Here is a 21,503-nt window from a genome sequence, read left to right as displayed (position 1 = left end):
TTCTCTGTCTTCCTTAGTATCTTGCCAAGTGTTCTGCATAGAGTAGGTGCTCGAAAAAATGGTTGCTAAATGAACAAAAGAATCTACCAATGTTGCTTTTTCTTTGTATGTACAGAGGCACTATGGTTAAATTTGTCAGTAAGCCAGTTTGCATGAATTAAAAATTAATCTGAAGAGCTTTTCCCCCTCCCCCTTTCTTTCAGTTTGTATACAAGAACTCTTTACCTGAAATACAGGCCAAAAGTGAAGGTATGCTCCCTTCCTAGGGGTGTGTGTGCATGCGTGCATGCATGTTGGGGCAGGGGAGGGTATTGGGAGGATGGGACAGAGATGGGAGAAGCAAGTGGGTGGAAAGGTAGTAGAGAGAGTACAGGCTTTGGAACCAGATGCCCTTGAATCTTAGGTCTTCCACGTACTGCTTTATGACCTTGGGCACGTCTGTTCTCTCTAAGCCTTAGTTTTTTTCAACAATAAAATGGAGCTGTTAATAGCTACATTACGGAGTGTTTTAAAGATCTGAGATGATTTCAGTGCCCTGCTCCATGCCTGACAAAGTAGAAACTTCAGCCATTTAAATAAGTTAAATAAAAATCATTTCTGAGATCTGGTACAACTCGGAAAAGAATATGCTGGACTCAGGCTACTCAGGACAGTTGGTAGCAAACCTATGAAACACTGAAGCACTGTAGTATTAGCACATAGGTTCTTTTTTCAGGGGCAACATGGAACAGTTACTTTCTTTCATTTTGTCCTAACTTGTTTCCAAACAGTTTCTCTTCGGAATCTGGCCAGTGATCCTGTTTGAGCCTCTCAGGAAGCACTGATGAATTATTCCAGGAAAACAAAAAAAGCATCTACCATAGGCCTGGCCAAATGAATAAGGAAATCCTTAAAGATCTACACATTCAAATATATTATGACCATCACAGCAAAGGAGTGACTTTCTAACTAATGCTGCCAGTCACACAGAGAATAAGGAATAGTCTTGTTGGATATTGAGTTCGCGTCTTTATCTCATTTGTCCCTTCTCCTCCTCACCCTCACCCTAAGATGTTTAAAAAGAAACAGATACGATGTGTGTATATATAGTTGAATGCTGGAAAAATGAGGCTTTTCTTAACAGGTTAACAGTTCGTGCTGATCATAGGAAATTTAACCTTTTTTCCTTTTTTGACAAGGGTTGCATGTAAATTATACTTTGCTTAATATTTGATTAAATGATCCAAACAGTCAGCTAAGTATTGGCAAAACCCCATACCCAGATGGCCAGCTGTGGAGCTGGCCGTGTCAGCCTTGATTTGTGTTCTTGTCGTAGTAACCTCATGAATGGTTTTCCAAGGTGAAAAAGAGCTATCTGTGGGATTCTGGTAGTTCCTCACGGTCTGCCCTTGTGCTAGTCAGCATGTCATAAGCAAGCTCCAACTGGCCACTCGGTTCCCTACTTGCCATACCCCAGATTTGCAGTGGGTTCTGGGGTGTCTGTGTGTGGCCACCGCCAATCGGAGTTGAGTGGGTCACCTTGTAGAGTTTGCAAAGACCACAAGGACACCTGTGGGATGTTGTGCCTCCAGGCTGTTAGTTAAAGGTGGTTTCTCTGTTTTCTTTGATCTTTGCAGATCTTTAAGTTGTCACTGGTTTTATGGCTAGGCAAACATGATTGGTGGTCTGGCCTGCCAATATTCCACCCTCTTGACGGAACTTATTTGAAGTTACCAGTGAATGTTGTTTGTTATACTCTTTATAAACTATGCCATATTTTCCAGTTTTCAGAGGGGCCTTGGTTATGCCCAGGGAAATGTATCAGGTTAACTAGAGCTAAAATGATCAGGATCCTATTTACATAAAGCTTATTAGAATGCCTGCCCCTTCATTTGTTGAAGGAAATAGATACAAGAGTTGAGAATGGCTCTCACTTGAACGAACTCCCCAAAATTAAAATACTAAAAAATGGCAGTGAAATATCATCACAAAGCAGCTAGTTCTGATTTGGGTTCAGATGTATAACAAATTGAATTACATTTCACAAACATAACACCGATCTGGAGTAAAACCTTATTTGACCCCTTTGCCTGAGGTATCACTGTATTGGTAGCTCTGTACCACTTGGCATTTTTGCGACTTTATTATAAAACCCAGATTGTTTTTACCGCGTGGTGACATTGACCCAGATTAAATCCTGAAGCTACAGCCTCAAAAGGAAAATCATTTTTTTCTTCTGCAAAGGTATAAAAACACTCCTGTCATTTTCCCAGTATCCAGTAAGTCGCCTTTGTACAAATTTAAAACCAGTACAGATTTTGTTGTTCTTCTTCACCTTCTGGCCTTAGTTTTAGTCCAAGAACTATTTTCCTTACCAAAGCATGCCAACACGCCATTAGGCATAAACTTCTGCCTACTTTTATGATCCTCGAGCAGGAAAAGCACTTGCCAAAATAAATCTAAAGAACTTTGGTTGTGCCTTAAGAAAACCTAAAACTAAACAGTTCTAATACACAGCCTGTAAGACTGTTCTTTCGCCATAAGATTCTGACTTCTGGCTACATTTCATGTGCAGCTACCTAGGCTATCAGCCATCTTACATTTTTCAAATAGGTTCATTTGTTTCACACCATTGTCTTTTGTACTTTTCACTCAAGCTACACTTCTGTGTAAAGAACCTATGTTTGGCAAGAAAGGCACAGCCTTCTTGATAGCACAGCCAGGCGCAGGGAGACTGAGGCTGTGCATATCACAGACAAGGTGTGGAGAGCCCCCACTGATACCCAAGCCCTTTCCAGCAGTTTGCTGAACGAACAGTTCAGCCACCACCCCCTGTAGTCACTTGCTGAATGAAGTTGTCCAGCACCTCCGTGGAGAAGCACGGGCACCACTGGCTGACTTGTAACGCTGTGGCCACTTGTTCAGAGACCCTTGTCTCTGCTGTGAAAACAGCTGGCATGGAAGCAGAAAGCATTTTAGAAGTGTTGAGCAGAAAGCAGAGACTGAATCCAGGCTCTAACTCTCCCAAGTTCGCCTGTGCCTCACATACGGCTCTCTTTCTAGCAGCCTAAGTATTAGCACACTCAAGACTTCTTTTCTGTGCCATAGCGAGTATTATGGAAATACTGCTGACCTTCAGGGTATTGCTAAATCAACTTTATTTGAATGGCTTTATTTTTCCCTTCTAGGATTCCAGGTAGGCATTGTAGGGTTGGGTTCCCTTTACTTCCTTGGCAGACTTCCTAAACTAGAGTATACAAAAACCGATTTCCTGCTGAGCAAACATATCTGATGTGAAAGGTGCTCCTCTGTGAGCCCTGTAGCAAATTACATTTTAGAAAATACTAGTATCTTATGAGGATATGAAAGGAGCAGTTGGCCTGTGTATCTTAATATCCTGCCATTTTCACTCCAGAAAATTGAAAGCAATTTGACTTTTTTTCAAGGAAAAACTAAATGATAGGTGGTTGTCCTAATCTGGTTGGTCACTCCACCCACCCCTCCCCACCGTGGTGCTTTCATGAAAACATTGCCAACACCTGAAGTGATCTCTTTTATCTTTGCGATATTGTATAAATTGATGATTGGGGATAAATTGATGACAAACATTTGTTTTTGATTAATTTACAAATGAGAACCTCAAGTAGTGTATTTGGTTTAGTAGAATCAGATAAAATATTATGGTTTACCCTAAATGCACAGTTTCCAGGACCATTAAACTAGTCTTTCCTTACACTAAGAATGTTTTACTTATACTGATGAAGTTTTGGGGTGATGGTGGGGTAGTCTAGAGCTGACAAGAAAGAATTCTTGAAGATGCCTTTGGTGCAAAGGATTTTATTAAAACAAGGAGACAGGACCCATGGGCAGGAAGAGCTTCATGGGGTCATAATAGGTAGCTCATTACATACCCTCAGGTTGGGAGGGGGTCAGGGATAGAGTAAGCCTCTAAGGAATTTTGGAAGCAAGGTTTCCAGGATCTTGAGGGGCTAGCTGGTGCTAGGGAAATGCCACTTATTACCACTTAATAAACCCTCAGTCATGAGACCCTTTAGATGTATATCGAGGGCCCATAAACTTGGAGTATGATCTCCAGCATATATTTTGGGAGAGTTGAGACAAAGGAAGTTGACTTATAGGATCCTCGAGGTTGGGATAATGTTAACCCAGGGTTCTCTTTTGCCCCCAGCAAAGTGTCATCCTTGAAGCAGCTGAGCTAGAGGGAGGTCACTCTGCTGGTCTCAAGGACTTGTCAGTGGGCTCTAGGCAGTAAGGGAATTTAATTTTTCATTTGCCTTAGTTTCCCACGTTACCATGGCAAGCATTTAAACCCCTTTCCTTTGTTCTTGGGTAGCCAGGAGTATCCGAGGACTATCACACATTCCACCTGGTGGGGGGAGGGGGGTGGTGTGCCAGCCTGTATTTTGCCCTCAGCTTGCCTCATGCTCCCCCATCAATACTAAAGATAAAGAGGTCAGAGTCAAAATCAAGAGACCAAAAATTTTGCATGAAAATCTTTACATGCCAAAAAAAAAAAAACCCAAAAAAACTATATTCTATTTAAGAGTTGATTTTTAATAATCTCTACACCCAACATGAGGCTCAAACATACAACCCAAGATCAAGAGTCACATGCTCTACTGACTGAGCCAACCAGGCACCCCAAAACTAAGTTCTGTTTTAATGCCTACTCCTTCAGAATTTAGCCAGTGCCCCTTAAAGTGTAATAATTTAGTTTTAAGGTTTTCTTATGACTCGTATGGGTTCCACATTACTTTGCTCTTGAAAAGAAAAAAGAATCATGTGTTGCAAAGTTTTAATAGTTTTAACTCTCAGTTGCACGTTTACATGGCAAAAGAAATTATTATAACCCTGTGGTTTATGATGTGCTACTGGATAAATATTTATATAAAACTGATGTTTCAAAGAGAGTCAGTTATAATTGGAACTTGCAGACTGTATGGCAATTTGCAGATCTACCTCTGTTTTACATTTTGCCTCTTATCGGTGCCATAATGTAATTAGTTTGATTGCATTAGTTTGTCTTGTTTTTCAGTGTCTAAAATTACAGTTTACTCACTGTGCTGTAAACATTTGAAAATAATGACTAAAATTTGGCTAAAAGTATTTAAACGCCTTTGTAGCGAGGGCTATAAAATGAAAAAAAAAAAATAGTCATGGCCCATCTGAATGGAAAACTTCAATGCTATTTTTTAAACTCTTGCACTTCAAGAATAAGGAAACTTTTAAATGTCTAATTGTAGTTGCTAGATGAGAAATTGCCAGTTTTGCTGGGGTTCCTGTGAGCATGCTGCTGGACTTAACAATGTCTCCTGTTGGGGAGGAAAAATCTCTCCTTTACCCTCTTAGATTCAGTAGTTGAGGGCCTGGGAATTAAACTGACAAATGAGAGACGAGCAAGAGAAAATGTAGATTTTTATTCGCATGACACAGAGCATTCAGAGAAAGGTGGGGCCGGAGGCAGGATTTGGGGCTTATATACCATCTTAACAAGGGGAGGGGAGGGAAAGAGAGGGCACTGAGGGGAAAACAAATGATGTTCAGAATGGATAAACGGGCCCTTAGGAGAATAGATGGGAGATTGGATAGTTTTGTGACAATGTCTGCTCATTTGTGATGCCAGAGTCAAAACTACAACAGTTGAGTTCTTTGGGGGAGGTTCTGCTTTTAGGCAGATAAAAAGGGAGTTCAGGGAAAAAAGCCTCTTCCTATATCTGTTGATTCTCAAATGCCGTTAGCACAAAATAACTGTTATGCCACAGTGGTACGTGCCCCCTCCCCACATCTAAGACTTCCTTTATTTCCCCTAAGACTTCCCAAGATGTTTCAAGGACCAGAAGCGGAGATGGTGGCTGTGGAGAGAAGATTCAGGTTGGAAGTTGGGAGGTAGGAGATCTGCAAAGGGAAAGAAGGCATAGATTCATGGAGAAAGAAAAGGAAAAACACAAATTAGTAGTTGGAGCAGATTATAAACTCAGTTTGAGTGCAGAGGACAGGCAGTCAAAAGGATTTCTAAACACTGGTCTTGAAGTGTCTTTAAAAGGCAGAGTCAGAATGGTAATGGCAGTCTCACAGTCATGGATATTTCCTGGAGCTCTGGTGAACTTCCTGAGTGGCCCAAACCGTTGTGATAAATCCTTTGAAGTTCCCTTCAGCTTGCAGGGCTTAAGGAAATGGGCGCCTATCGGTGCCGAATCAGGAGGGTGGAAGAAAATTGGAAAAGTTATTTACTGACAAAATACACAAGGTGGCATGATCCAGCTTACAAAGAGGTGAAAATAGCTCAAAGAGAATGAACAGGACTAGAATCTGATAATCCACAATGGTGGGTTATAGTTTTCCATTGAAACCTAAAATTACCCCCATTTTCATCAAAGATAATCGAGGTAAGACTGTTTTTGTTTGTAGCAAGTCTAGTCTTACCAAATTTGACCTGGTTGTAAGTGTAGCAAGAATAGTAATTGACGTCATAGTCCTTTTTAAGTTTGTTTGGCTGGAACTTTTATTAGGGATCTCAGATTGGACTTTTAAACGCCTCAAAGCTAGGGGTGCCTGGGTGGCTCAGGTTATCTCACAGTCTTCAGTTCAGGTTGTCTCACAGTTCGTGGGTTCGAGCCCTGCGTCAGGCTTGATGCTAACAGCTCAGCCTGGAGCCTGCTTCGGGTTGTGTCCCCCTCTCTCTCTGCCCCTCCCCTGCTCATGCTCTGTCTCTCAAAAATAAAATAAACATTAAAAAAATAAAAGCCTCAAGGCTGGGAGAACTCACCATCAGACTTCACTACAGATTTGGGTGAATTCCTTCTCAGGATCCCCAAAATATCCTAAATTTCTGGGCCTGCCAGGAAGTATCCTTCCTTACTCACCTGGAAGGCTGGGAATCCTGTAAGCCAGGCAGGTTGTCCAGGAAGGCGTTATAAGCTCTGGCTCCTTAAAGTCCACCTTAGTTTCTTAAAACTGGTCATCTCTGATTCTGTGCACACCATTCTCAAATATGACATTCCAGTCAAAGCCTAATATAACCAGTGTTTCAAATTGTCTCTTGTTATAAAGAGAACAAATTCTTACTGAACATCCAAATACTGCCATGAAAATAACATTCAGTAAGAGTTTCCAGACTCTGGACGGATGAGGCAGGGAGAAAAGATAAATGTTTGTTTTTGTTTACAAAGACGTAATCTACTGAACTGCTGTGTGGTATATAGATCATTTAACAGAAAGGGTTTCTGAAACCAAAAAAAAAAAAAATGAAAAACATTAAAGAACCAGCAATATTCTAAGCAAAGGTCACAGAAGAAATCATAATCATTCTTTATCAGTGTACTCAGTCTCACGTGATAACTTCAGGTGTTTCTTGATTTGGGATTAGCAGTTTTATGAATCCACAAGCTTTTCTGTTTGTTCTAGAAACCATTTGTCCAGGGATATGATCTTAAAATTACCTCAACAATGACATCAGAAGCCTGTACCCCCAAGTACCTATTGTAGTCTTTACCATGGGTCCGTGAGACAGTCTTTTTTTGTAAAACAATATCTTTGAGTGACAAAAGGCTTTAAATGGCCATGGTTAAAGATTTGATAAAGAGTTCTTTATAATGTAGTTGACAAGGAAATGTAGTCGTCCCTGTAACATTCACTTTAGATAACTGGAGGTGTGACTAATCGCTTTCTACCAGGACATGGACAGCTAGGACGTTGACAAATTTCCAACAATCCAAGAAACTTTTTCCTTTTAGGAAGGAATTTCAACGTCTAGTTTTGCATCCATATACTATTGGGCTCATTTCTTAAAAAAAAAAAAAATTAAAAATAAATGCATTCAATCAGCCAGTTTACCCACATGAATAAGATATTCCCCGCTTTTTTTTTTCTCTCCTCCACTCCTGCCCCCTTCTGTAGACCCTTTACAGCTTTCTATGCCCATGCGGGATTTTGTCCTTTCCTCTTCCTTCCTCATTCTGGAACAGCCTTTTTACAACCTCTGTGCAACTACTGTAGGATAAAATTGCTTTCCTTTTTTTCTTAACAAAACACATCTTTCATACCTTTCAGGCCTTTCGAGATGCGTCCCTTCTTTATTGTTTCTAGTACTCTCACTTACATATATTGATTAGCATTCTTAGCCCCTAATAACCTTAATTTCCAGTGAAAATGAGGAAGTTGACAGTTGTGAACTACCACATATCAGCATTCTGTAAATTAGCATATTTATGAATGTACCACTTCAACTTCCAGAGGTAGCTGCTTCTTTATAATACAATTTATTTTTTTTTAAGTTTTTATTTTATTTATTTTGAGAGTGAGAACAGGAAAGGGGCAGAGAGAGGGAAAGAGAGAATCCCAAGCAGGCTCTGCACTGTCAGCACGGAGCCTGACATGGGGCTCGAGCCCATGAACTGTGAGATCGTGACCTGAGCCGAAATCAAGAGTCGGATGCTCAACCAACTGAGCCACCCAGGTGACAGTCTCTGGTACAGTTTCGTAATGTGGTGAAAGAACATGTTTATTAACAGGTCCCAAACATCTTTGGTCTTTCCGTAAAAATAAGTCAAAGGTAGATAAACTTATGTTTTGCAATTAACGTTTTAGTATTTTATTTGGAACTGACCTACACTCAGAAGCAGACAACTGCTTCACTTGAATGCAAACTGAAGACACAACTCTGGCTTGGGAGCACAAACTTTGACGTTAGATACTAAACCCTTGACACCCTTGAGGGGAAAGTGGAAACTGTGAGGGATAGCCAGTCTCATCAAGCAACAATTCTTTCCCTGACAGGCGATCAGAGCTGCTAAGAAGACCGATCACTGAGGAAATGAAGCAGTATTATTAGCTACAGGATTTCTGCCGTTGCAGACGCACCACTTGGCCATTTGCAATACCGACCCCGTTTTTAACTCACTTTAAATAGTGAATTGAATTATTTCACATTAATGAATTCACTCACATTAAATGTGGATGTTATTTCACAAGGCCTTCATTTATCATTAAATCCAGCAAATGACTGCTTGTTTTGATTGGCAGACAATGATCACGAGAATATTTCCTACTACAAAACCCTAAAAACTCAAAAAATTCAACCACCGGTCTGCAGGTGGCCTAAAATCGCCCCCCTCTATTTAGCCCAGCCAGCAGCTGTTGGTATTCTAGCACCAACCACAGGTCACACTTTGCTCACGGTTCCTTTTCACCCCTTCTCAACAAGACCTGCTTCATTGCTTTAGAGTGCAACGTTGATACTTGAACTAGAGTTCGTCACTGGTAATTTGAATATTCACAAAATTATCATAAAAGAAGCTTTATTTGAGACTTCTGGCAAAGCCAGATCTGCAGAACATCGCTTTTGCATTGAGTTGGCCCAAGTAACTAAGGTTGCAGCAGAGCACATTTATTAGACAAATCTTTAAGCACATAAATATGGTTCACTGCAGATACTCATCCTGAGATCATCTGCACCTAAAACAAAATGTTTTATGAGACCATTTTGCTCTAGACCAGGGATTGGCAAACTATAGCCCACAGACCCATCCAGTCTGCGGTTGTATGGCCTGCAAGGTAAGAATGATTTTTACATTTTAACGGTGTTATTTAAACATACAAAAAGAAAAAGAATAAGCAACAGAGAGGTGTGTGGCCTGCAGTGCCTCGAATATTCACGATCTGGTTCTGGGATTTTGCCCTCTTCTCTAGGCCTTCAGCAAACGAACTCCATAATGGAAGTACGGTACTTCCCTCCACACTTCTCTGCAGGATGACTGGTGTATTTGTCGGCAGGAAAATATGTTCTGCACTTAAGACCTCTCTCACTTCTTTGTTGAATGTAGTAATAGCATTTGTGTTTAAATATTGACACTCTAACACCATTTCTTCATATCAGTTTTACTAGATTGTCAACAGCCTGCTGCAAAGTGCCTAAACCTTTGGGGAAAAAATTATGTGATTTTGTTTTCTTTATGAAGGAAATTCCATTCCATACTGTAAAATCCAACAATGCTAGGTGCATAGTCATGGGTACTTCTTTTTTTTTTTTCTTTCTAAAAGAAAAAGTTCGAAGCCCTTTCCACAATTAGTCCTTGTTTCTTTTTGCCTTTTCTTTTTAGAGCTAAATTACTTAATAGCAATTAACAAGTGAGTCTATTTTAATAGGTATTGCCAATTTCTGTTGAATGTACTGATCAGGCATTGTTTACTGTCCAGCATTTTCATACTTGTAATATTTCTGAGTCATTAATGTGACCAACAGATAAACTGTTCAAGCTAATGTAAAGGTTCCTGGTTTCATTTTGGTGCAAACGTCTGTTCTACTAGCAATTATTTAATAAACATAGGTTGTACTGAGTCTATACAAGGAACTAACCATTTTCAGGTGATCTCAGATCTGCTTATTCACTTTCTCCATTTGATTTGCCTGTGCCGCAATCATTTTTCTAGACGATAGTAGAACTATGTATTTTTATCTAATCTGCTATAATCTAGGCTATATTTCATTAATTACCTCTCTATAGGTGAAAGTATTAAAAACAATACTGTTTTGAATAAGACTTCTGGTAATGTTTTATCCCTGGTTTATATTAATATACACCATTTATATAAAGGTAGGGCCACCATGTTGTACAGTTTGCGCATTGCACAAGGCACGCACTTGAAGGAGGGGGTTAGTGGAAGCTGAAATCTAACCTGTGCTCAGCTTGTCATGGTATGTGCCTTGGTAGGATTGTATCTTGGGACACCTTTTTCCGATTTCTAGGTGAAATGATCTGTATAGGCTAGCAGCAGTCCTGTTCGTGGGAAGGATCTTTGTCATTAGTTTTGAACTATATTGAAGTACCTTTCTACTCCAAGCCTGGGTGATTTGCAAAGCAAAAGCTAGTAACTTTTCAATAAAGCATTTATGACCTATAAATGCGCAGCATTCTCAACTTTAGGAGCTCTAGAGTAAACAGTGAACCTTCCAGCTTCACACAACAAGGAGGAACAGGGCAGAAACAGAAAAAAACGTATGCCTATGGCTTCTGTCTTTGGCAATGGCTAAAGTGCCATCTGCAAGATGTAAAACGTAACTAGAATTTCCCACATCTCGCTTAGTATTACAAACAATAACTTTTCAAATATTAGCTTTCCTAGCCAGACTGGCCAGAATGGGTAGTTTGAATCACTGCTGACCATCTGGTAGATTCTCCAACTAGTTCCCCCCTTGTGTGTCAGAAAGGACAGCCTTACCTGAATCAACAAGGATGGAACAGGGACACAAGAGAATTTACAAAGTGATTTGGACTCTGCTTTGTAAAAGGGATGCCTGAAAAGGGGTTGAGATTGCTTTTATTCCACCTCAGAACAGTACAAGCCTTTTTTTTTCTTTTTTTTTTTTTTTTTTTAGAGAGAGAGTGAGCGGGGGAAGAGGGGCAGAGGGAGAGGAAGAGAGAATCTTAAGCAGGGCTTGATCCCATGACCCCTCCATCATGACCTGAGCTGAAATCAAAAATCACTTAACCAATGGAACAACCCAGGTAGCCCAGTGCACAACTTTCTAAAGCCACCCTGCCATACATAACGTCTACAACAGGCATTCACCATTTGAGTGACTTTTTATTGAGCTGACTGGGGTGGGTTTGTTTCCCTTGCTTTGTTTTTTCCCAGCTTTCTCTCGTGCTTCAGCCCTGGATTAGAACACAGAATAGGTCTACCTAAGTGCTAGAGAGAGCAGGACCTATCTCATCTGGCAGGGCAGCCTAGTCCCAAAATAGGGCTGATTCTCAAATGTGGAGGAAGCATAAAAAGAGAAAGAGGTTTCATTTCTGGAACCTCGCTTTGAGGGAACCAAAGGGCACTGTGCCATCCACTCCACAAACTTTGGAATGCTGTGTCCATGTTAGGTGCTAGGAGCACATGGAGAATAAATCCTGCCCTAGGCAGCTATACTCTCGTGCCCAGGAGTGTCCCGGAGGGAGGGAACAGAGAGCTTTGGGAGTATGCACTAGGGAACTGGGGTAAGGAACACGTCCCTGAGGAGGAACATTACGTTAAGACTGAAGGGTAAGAGGAGTGAGGAAAGGAAAGACAGGCTGATCACAGCAGGGAGCGGGAGGTGAGTGTCTGGAGAGGTGAGCAGGAATTAAGTCACACAGGGCTTTCAAAGCTGCGTTGAGAACCTGAATTTGGAGAGCACCTGAAAGGGTGGAGGATGGACTTAAAGCCAGTGTGAGCACAGGGATACCAGATAGAAAACACGGTGGTCCCAATGGTAGGTAGTGGTGAAGAGCGGCACTGGGCACAGGTATGGAAGAGCAGATACAACTGAGTTCTATGGGAAGCGGCAGGATTGGGTGAGTTATCGAGTAAGTCTGGGGCTGAGAGGCAGTAAAATGCTGCGGACCTGGAGCTCAGCTGAGTGATCTGAGCTGAAGACAACTTTGGGAATCCAAGGCACACGTGATATTTGAAGGCATGAGAGGGAGATCACGGAAGGAGAAAAAGAGCATCTCAGACTGAGTCCTAGAAACCAAACTGTTTAGGGATCAGGTAGAGGGATTAGGAAGGACAGGGGCACCTCTCCAACCAAAGAGAATCACTTCTCACTTGGGAGGGAATCCGGGGGTGAGGGCCCAAGTTCTAGTTCCTCAGGATGCCAGAGGCCGGGCTGGTGCGGCTGTGGCTGCTGGCAGGGCTAGCTGCGTGCTCCATGTGGCATGCGGGGTAGAGGGCAGGGGCAGTCCTGACCCAACCCTGCACTGAGGCAGCAGGCTCCCAGGGGAGCCCACTGGCATTAGTCCTGACAGGGTGCAGTTACATTCTTCATGTCCTTGGTGGTGTCTAAAGTCGTGGCGTGGGCTCCCGGGGCCCCCACCGAGAAGGTGTCTGCCTGCCCGTAGGCAAGTCACTTAACTTTCAACATTGGAGTCTATAGCTGTAAAACGTAGGGTTTTGTCTGAAGGGTTAAGCACCATGGTGTAGTACGAATCTAATTATAATGGGCTTTCTGAATAGGATCCTTCCTTGTAAGAGTGCCTGGCCTGGGCCTGCCAGGGGTACCTCAAAACTCGTGGACGACCTTGAGGAGTCAACCTCTCTTCTGGATCCCGCTCGCACGACCAGCTCAACCTGGAACAAGGGGCCATCCAGCTTTCCTCCCCTTCCTGGTTGTCAGGTACCAGGCTGTGCTCACACAACCTGTTTGTCTTGGAGGTGGGGACAGTTTCCTCTGCCTTATCCCACCCGTTTTTCAGGCTAGGGTGTGGCCCAGCAAGTACCAGACTGGGACTTCTTGTACTGGATTAAAACACCCACCTTTCGTTGTAAAGAAGAGGGCTGGAAAGGAGTTAAGGCTGTTTTAATTTTTTTTTTTTAATCTTTATTTTTGAGAGAGAAAGACAGAACATGAGTGGGGGAGGGGCAGAGAGAGAGGGAGACACAGAATCCGAAGCAGGCTCCAGGCTCCGAGCTGTCAGAGCCCGACGCGGGGCTCGAACTCACAGACCGCGAGATCATGACCTGAGTCGAAGTCGGACGCTTAAGCGACAGAGCCACCCAGGCACCCCTAGGCTCTTTTACTTCTTTCTCTGAACAGTTCACACCTTTCTGAAGCCACCCTGCCACCCACATCCACTAGATACATCTCACTAGGCTCCTCACTGGCCACTCCAGAACCTTCCTAGAGAGCTCATAGTTGCCTGCCCTAAAGTCTGTTCATTTTACTCCAATAAACCTGCCCCCATTTAACTTTTCTCCTCATTTTAATTCATTCCTAAACTTCCCCCAAAGGCATTTCTGCTGGGGGGGAAAGATGCATTTTTAGGGGGCTTGAAGAAAATGAGTTAACAAAATTATGTCATTCTGCTCACCTGGATGGCCAGCTGCTCCATGCCAGGCCCTGGACCCTTGGCCATGAGTGGGACAGGAGTTGCTCAGTGTGTGGAGAAATACAGTCGGCCCCTCTCTAGGGTTGTGCCCTTGGCCTCGTGTGCCCCAGATTTAATTGGTGCACCCATCCTCTTTCAGACTTCACCTGCCAGCAACTTTCCAGGGAGTCTGGACTCCCCTCCTCCTTCAGTCTACTCTCACCATCCCCACTGAAACCTACACCCGAGCCCCCAGCTTCCTCCGACCACTCACTTCCCCCTCATCCTTGTTCCCTCACCCTTCTATCATCCAGCCACCCCACCCCCCCCACCCCCCCGCCGACCCAGGGCCCTCTAAATTAGCAGGAAGGACAAGGAGCCTGAGAGGTGAACTCTCACACAATATCCAATAAAGCATCAATCTACGAAGACATCCCCTGCCCAATCGAGGCGGGGCCACGCCTCGCTGTCCTGTGGATCACCATCTGCCTCCGGGGTCCCTGCCTCCAGCCTTGCCCTCTCCAACAACTGTGCCACCATATGGGCTGCTGTAATGGACTCCGGAAAGCAGAAACTTGCCAAAACTTTCAAAGGATCAAGATAAAACGCCAGGTACGGTGTTCAAAGCCTTTCTCAGGCTACTTCTATCTCTGTATCTTCAACTCTCAATATTTACCCCTCCACACACATTAAGCCTGGAATGTTCCCCAGACAAGTCCCGTTTGTTCCCACCTCTGCACGTCACCTCAGGGTGCCTGCTGGGAAAACTTTCCATCTCAAAACCCACGTGGTAGCTTAAAGGCGGCCATAAATTTTTGGAGCTCCTCCTCATCCCTTGTGTCTGGGCTGGCCCTGTGACTTGCTTTGACCAACAGAATGTGGACGAAGTGACATGATGCACATTCTGAAGCCCAGGCCTCCAAGGCCTTGTCGCCTCTGCCTCCGCCATCTTGGAACCCCGAGACCACCGTGCCGTGAGGCAGCCCAGGATGAAAAGGCGCAAGGAGAGCAAGGCCCAGCTGTCCCAGTTGAGCACTGCCCCTAGCTTACCAGTTAACTGAATAGAGCCACATGAGAGAGCCCAGGTGGGTCCTGCGCAAGAGCCTCCCAGGAAACCCACAGAATCCTGAAAAACATACATGCTGGTTGTTTCAAGCCATTACGTTTGGGGATGGTTTGCTATGCGGCAATAGATAACTGACAGAATCCAGTTCTGCTGTGAACTCTTCTTGGCTCACTCAGGTCCCCTTCTCCAAGTCTCCTCTCTGTGTTTTGTATGCACCACATCCCTTTTTAACTATTCAATATCTGGCTCTCCCAAGAGACGGTGAGCTCTTGAGGACCAAGTCCGAGGCCGATTCACCTCTCTCCTGACCACTCACAGTGATAATGGGATGAAGCCCTTGACCATCTGCCCAATTCAGCACGCTCGGATGTCATTAATGTGTTTAGAAAATATGCCCGTATGGACATTTTACACACAATTCACTCAACAAAGACTTTAGAGCGTGTCCTATGTTAACAGAACAGATCCCAGGCCCTGGAGTTGCCCTCCATCCAGCAGGGAACGCTGGTCATCACAATACAGCATTATTTCAGTCAGGTATTTGCTGGAGCGTGCAGGGCAGCGGTGGGTGGAGTCAAAAAAACCAGAAGAGATGGCATTTAGCTCCACGGCAAAGGGTAAGCAGTCACTGTAGGAAGGAAGCTTATAGCTGTCCCCTATTTCACCCTCCCTCCAAGGAGGAGGAAGGAGGTCATGGATTGGTCAGATTCAAGAACACTGAACTGAGCCAAAGTCCTGGGGGTTGGGCCTCCACATGCAAAAGAAGGGGTTAAAGGTAAGTCCCAGTCTGGGGACGGCTCCTGTCTCTTCTCTCTCAGATACTCAAGGTAAGACGGGGGCTTGGGCTGCTTCCCATCGGCAAGGAGGTGCATTTTCTCCCCTCCTCACACCCCTCCCCCTAGAGGGTGAAGCAAGAACCAGAGGGAGGAAGGGGCAGGGGAAGGAACCAGGACAAAGCTTCCGAGTTAGGGCTCCATGCCTGATTGCCTACCATATCCGCTGTGCATATATTCCCCAGGAATACCTTAAGGTGCTAGGGGGCTGGTGGATGACCCAGGATCCGTGTTCCATTCAGCCGTCTCGGCATCAAACCAGAGGAGGGAATAACCAACAGGAACTTTGCCTGTTCCTGGGAAAATAAAGAGAACCCCAGGCGGAGTGAATGGCATTGCAAAGGAAAGCAAACGTACGTGTAGAGCAATAAACAGAGAAAGGCGGTGAGAGGGTCACAGAGGAACTTCAGATAATCCTACGCCGCTCAGTAAACTTTCTTGTGTTAGTTAATTGCTAATATTACTATAGTCCCCATTTACTGCACACCATGTATAAGTCAAAGTGCCTTATACGGATCAACTCATTTCATCCCCTGAGGCACCGAGATAAATTAACTTGCCCACGTTCCCACAAATGAGGAACCTGGGGTTCTAAAGGGATACCTAAGTGGCAGGTGTGTCCCCTTTTCCCACCTTTGCCACTCAGCAGCCATGGTAACAAGGACACATGTTCCACTGAGCTGGTCGTACCAGGTTTCCTGCACGAGGTGGTACTTGAGCTGAGTCCTGAGAGACAGGGGATCGGGGCCAGCAGAGCCCCTGAGAGCCTGAGGTGGGAGCACCCCAGGAGACCTGGAAGAGCGCATTGAGAAAAGGGGGGAAGTCCAGCAAAAAGAACGACAAGGGACACCCAAAGTTTCACAGCGGCCGCATCCAAGAACAGGGTGTGGCAAACCAGCGCCACCCTCAGGATGAGACCACGGCCCACCCTGCTCGTTACTCATATGGGAAAGTGGCCAGGATTCAGCTTCCTGGATGAGCGTTATCAAAGTAAATGCAAGTTTCCTTGACACAAGAATTACTTTTTCTTTCGCGAAATGGTTCTGGATGGAGAGAGAAAAGACGGGGAGTGCTTTTCCAATTTTGTTTTTAACTAGCGTTTGTATGGCCCTTCGGCGTCAGTGATGTTATTTTCTCGCTCGCTGTGCCGCCGAGAGACGGGTGTTAACTTTCTCAATTTTTCAGTTGAGGAAACGACCTCTCACAAAGGCACACAGCTAGTGGAAACAGCCGGCTCAAGCCAGCTCCTCAGCCTCCAAAGTCTATTCTCATTCGTTCTTTTATTCTTTCGTTCACTGAGAAGAAAAATGTGTCGCCTGCCACAAATGTGCCAGGAACAGGATAAGCCACTGAGCATATCGTGATGACAAAATGGACTTGGGCCATCTCACTGTCTCTCCCATCTCAGGGCATCAAACACTGAAGCAGGAATTCAGTAGGAGCTACAGGATCCTATGTCTAGTATTTCCAATGGGACTCAGTGATGACACCCACACTTTTGCAGGGTTCTCTCACTTTTTTGGGTAGTTATCGGTACCTCCATTATTTCACCGAACACCTGCTTTGTGCCCATCTCACGCTAGACGTGGTGCAGGAACTATATAAGACACAAACACTAGAGCACAATTCAATCCAGTAACACCTACGACGTGCAAATGACTCGGTCTGAAGATATTTGTCGAGCACAGGCTTTGGCAAAGTATCCGTTCGACAAAGATTGACTGGCACCCCTGATAATCATAATAGGTAACCTCTGCTGAGCACCTACCATGTGCCGAGTAGCATGCCAAATTCTTTATACACATTACCATTTAATCATCATGGTGAACAACACAGATGTCATACCTGCCCTCAAGATGCTTATAGACTAGGGAGGAAGATACACTTTTTTTTTTTTTTTAATTTTCTTTGAAAGAGAGGCAGAGGGGCGCCTGGGTGGCTCAGTCGGTTAAGCGTCCGACTTCAGCTCAGGTCACGATCTCACGGTCCGCGAGTTCGAGCCCCGCGTCGGGCTCTGGGCTGATGGCTCAGAGCCTGGAGCTTGCTTCCGATTCTGTGTCTCCCTCTCTCTCTGCCCCTCCCCCGTTCATGCTGTGTCTCTCTCTGTCTCAAAAATAAATAAACGTTAAAAAAAATTTAAAAAAGAAAGAGAGGCAGAGAGAGCAAGTGGGGGAGAGGGGCTCTATCTCACGACCGTGAGATGATGACCTGAGCTGACATCAAGAGTCGGACGCTCAACCAACTAGACCACCCGGGCACCCCACAAGAAGATACACTTTAAAACAAATAATGTTCTGGTTTCCTTTGAGCGACGTTAAAGCCTAGCCAAGGACATTCCTATTCAATGGACCCAGAGGTTGAGGAGGCTGAGCAGGTGTTAAGCAGGCAAAGGAGGGAGGGGGGGGGTCCATCCAGGCAGGGGAGTTCCAAGGTAGAAAGACATAGAAAGAGCTTTGCCAGGCTAAGGCTGTGACTTGGCTGATGGCCAGGGCAGGTGGCTGACAGAAAGCTGAAGAAAAGAGCACGAGGAGTGGCATGAAATCTGCACGTTCACAGGTACCCCCAGCTACTGTGGAGGAAGGATCTGCTGAGAGCGAGAAAGCGTGTGGACAGAACTTCGGGTTAGCCTGTTGATAATGGGAATGGAAGTGGACAGGCTGATGAAACACTTAGGCATTAAAATCAAACAGGCTTGGGTGGAGGGATGAAGAAAAGGAAGGAGTCAGTCACGGTTTGGGGCCTGAACAAAAACCACAGTGTTGTGGCACTCTGGAGCAATCCTGGGGACGAAGATGAGAGCTGAGGTTGCACCCAGGGTGGCCGTGGAGCACCACCCAGAGGTGCTTGGTAACAGGTGGCTGGTTGGACATATGGCACAGGAGCTTGGAGGTCCTAAAGCAAAGGAGACGTCTAGGACAGGACCCTGGGGACCTCCCACTCTTAAAGGTGGAAAGAGGAGGAAATGACCAAAGGGAATCGAAAGACGTGGCGAAAGAAGGAGACAGAAAGCCAGAAGGGAGTGGCATCTCTTAAACAGAGACAAGTGTGTTTCAAGGACAGGAGCCGGTGCGACAGGATTTAGCAGGGAGTAAATACAAAAAAGCCTACTGTGATCTGGGATTTGTCTTGAGGGGTTCTTCATGAAAGCAGGGCTTGAAGTGCCCCTGGGCAGGCGGGGGGAGTTAGATACACAGAAAAGAGGGCCTGACCTGGCATATTCAGGGAACAGAAAATAATACCAGCATGAAGAAAAAAAAGGAGTGGGGTCAGAGGATGCCAACGAGGTTATAATATCGCTGACTGGCCACTTTATGCTCATTTAATGCTCCCAACAACCCTGCACAGTAGGAATCTACTAACCCTTTCTTACAGAGAACACTCAGTCCTAGAGATCTGAAGTGACGTGTTCAAGAGGACACATTAAGTGGTGATGCCAGAATTTGACGTGTGTCTGAGTCCATTGCTGTCACCTCAGGCTTCCTTGACTAAGGTGGCAAAGGAGGAAATAAATCAGAGAGGGGCAGGGCTGACAGGGACAGAGAGGAGGGAATAAGGGTGGAGAGATTTGGATGCAGAAACTCCAGGGTATGGAGTCTGGATATAAGCTGAGGGTGGGGAGAGTCCGGGCTTCTGGCTGGAGTAACTGAGTGGACGGTGATGCCATTTACTGAGGTAGGGAAGCAGGATAGGAATTCACAGGACGATGAAGATTTTGGCTTTGACATGAGTTCGCTGAGCCTGGGTGGATTCCGCCGGGGTGGGGGGGGGGGGTGTCAGGAGACAATGAGATTCTGAAGGTCAGAACACTCCAGACTGTGGGAGACGTGAGATGCTTTGGGGTAATCTTGAATTGTGGTTTGCCCTTAACCTTGTAGCAGCAAAGTTGAGAAGGGGCTGGTTCCGGGAGAGACGTGATGGGGCAAGGGTGCCCTTCTGTTGACGCCGAAGATGACTCCTGGCTCACCTCTGACTCGGTTTCCCCCACAGATGGCTTTTCCCTGCCGCAGGTCCATGAATCCTAAGACTCTGACCTTCTTTCTGGTGGGTGTGAGTTTCTTGGCCCTGCACCTATGGTTCCTCCAAGCCTCCAGGTCCCCGCAGGAGACCATGTGGGACGGATCCGTCGAGGCCACCCCTGCTGCTCCTGTGGCCACGCAGCCGTGGCTGTTCAGCCCGTGTGTGGCCAACGACTCGGCCAACGCCACGGACGACTTCGAGCAGCTGCCGCAGCGCATCCAAGACTTCCTGCGGTACCGCCACTGCCGCCACTTTCCCCTGCTCTGGGACGCGCCCGCCAAGTGCGCGGGCCGGCGCGGGGTCTACCTGCTGCTGGCGGTCAAGTCGTCGCCCGCCAACTACGAGCGGCGCGAGCTCATCCGCCGCACCTGGGGGCAGGAGCGCCTGTACGGCGGGCGGCAGGTGCGGCGCCTCTTCCTGCTGGGCACGAGCCCGCCCGAGGACGCCGAGCGCGCCGAGCGGCTGCAGGCGCTGGTGGGGCTGGAGGCGCGCGAGCACGGCGACGTGCTGCAGTGGGCCTTCGCGGACACCTTCCTCAACCTCACGCTCAAGCACGTGCACCTGCTCGACTGGCTGGGGGTGCGCTGCCCGCACGCGCGCTTCCTGCTCAGCGGCGACGACGACGTCTTCGTACACACGGCCAACGTGCTCGGCTTCCTGGAGGCGCAGCGGCCCGACCGCCACCTCTTCGCCGGGCAGCTCATGGACGGCTCGGTGCCCATACGCGACAGCCGGAGCAAGTACTTCGTGCCGCCGCAGCTCTTCCCCGGGCCGGCCTACCCGGTGTACTGCAGCGGCGGCGGCTTCCTCCTGTCCAGCCGCACGGTCAGGGCCCTGCGCGCGGCCGCCCTCGACACCCCGCTCTTCCCCATCGATGACGCCTACATGGGCATGTGTCTGAAGCGCGCGGGCCTGGCGCCCAGCGGCCACGAGGGCATCCGGCCCTTCGGCGTGCAGCTGCCCGGCGCCCAGCAGCCCTCCTTCGATCCCTGCCTGTTCCGCCAGCTGCTGCTCGTGCACCGTTTCGCTCCCTACGAGATGCTGCTCATGTGGAAGGCGCTGCACAACCCCGGGCTGAGCTGTGGCCCGGATCACAGGGTCTCCTGAGGACGGGTGGGGCGTACTGGGGGAGGGTGAGCAACCCCCGCACGTGATGCGTCCCGCGCTGAGAGCGCATCTTTCCTGCTCTGGATACCTTCTATCCCACCAAGCTCGGTGCACCCGAACCCCAGCTGCACACTGGAATCACCTGGGGGGGGGGGGGGCGGGGGTTGCAAAAGCCTGGCTCCTGGCCCCACCTCCAGAATCTCTGATTGTGTTGGTGCCGGGTGTCCCTGGATACCTAGGTATTTTTTAAGTTCCTCGGGTGATTCGAGTGTGCAGCTAGGAATGAAGCCCGCTGGGCAAGGGAGGTCAGTTGCCCCTCCAAACGCGGCTCCACTGCCCCCTCTAGGAGCCTGCCGGGCCGCTCCTGCCCTGAGTCCATGTGGGCAGTGGAACAAGGGAGGGGTGAGGAGCCGGGTCCCATGTCTCCTCTTGGGTACCATACACGAGTTGTCACGTCCATCGGTTCCTCCACAAGTGAGTAGACACGTGGCTCAGTGAGGACAGTGACTCATCCAGGGCCACGTGGTCATTCCCAGTCAACACACCATTGTGGTCCCCTCCACGCCCACTGACCACAGCTGATGGCCGCCTCTAGTGGTCTCGACTATGCACACCAGCGCCACCAGCCCTCCCACCCAGAGGGCAGAG

At 46.7% G+C, this 21,503-nt stretch overlaps 2 protein-coding genes across 6 annotated transcripts in view; both read left to right on the top strand.

The window, feature by feature from the left end:
• Positions 1–10,538, top strand: part of ACER3 (alkaline ceramidase 3) — a 190,226-nt gene extending 179,688 nt beyond the window's left edge. For 4 of the 5 annotated variants that reach the window (XR_007156241.1, XM_047877779.1, XM_047877781.1 and 1 more), the window contains 2 exons: positions 204–249; positions 771–10,538. Coding sequence is in view for 3 of the 5 variants with exons in the window: in XM_047877779.1 (XP_047733735.1) it covers positions 204–249; positions 771–824 (100 nt within the window). In the remaining 2 variants the exon portion in view is untranslated. The remainder of the gene's footprint in view (positions 1–203; positions 250–770) is intronic. The other variant, XR_007156240.1, reaches the window with a different exon arrangement.
• Positions 10,539–19,573: 9,035 nt separating this feature from the next.
• B3GNT6 (UDP-GlcNAc:betaGal beta-1,3-N-acetylglucosaminyltransferase 6) lies at positions 19,574–20,948 on the top strand. Its single transcript, XM_047823556.1, has one exon. The coding sequence runs from the start codon at positions 19,680–19,682 to the stop codon at positions 20,853–20,855; it is 1,176 nt and encodes a 391-aa protein (XP_047679512.1). The 5' UTR covers positions 19,574–19,679; the 3' UTR covers positions 20,856–20,948.
• Positions 20,949–21,503: the final 555 nt, after the last annotated feature.

Source organism: Prionailurus viverrinus, chromosome D1 (genome assembly GCF_022837055.1).
Source record: "Prionailurus viverrinus isolate Anna chromosome D1, UM_Priviv_1.0, whole genome shotgun sequence".
In the NCBI taxonomy this organism is placed as follows: Eukaryota; Metazoa; Chordata; class Mammalia; order Carnivora; family Felidae; genus Prionailurus; species Prionailurus viverrinus.
The sequence above is the reverse complement of the archived record's forward strand: the minus strand, read 5'-3'. Positions and strand labels throughout refer to the sequence as shown.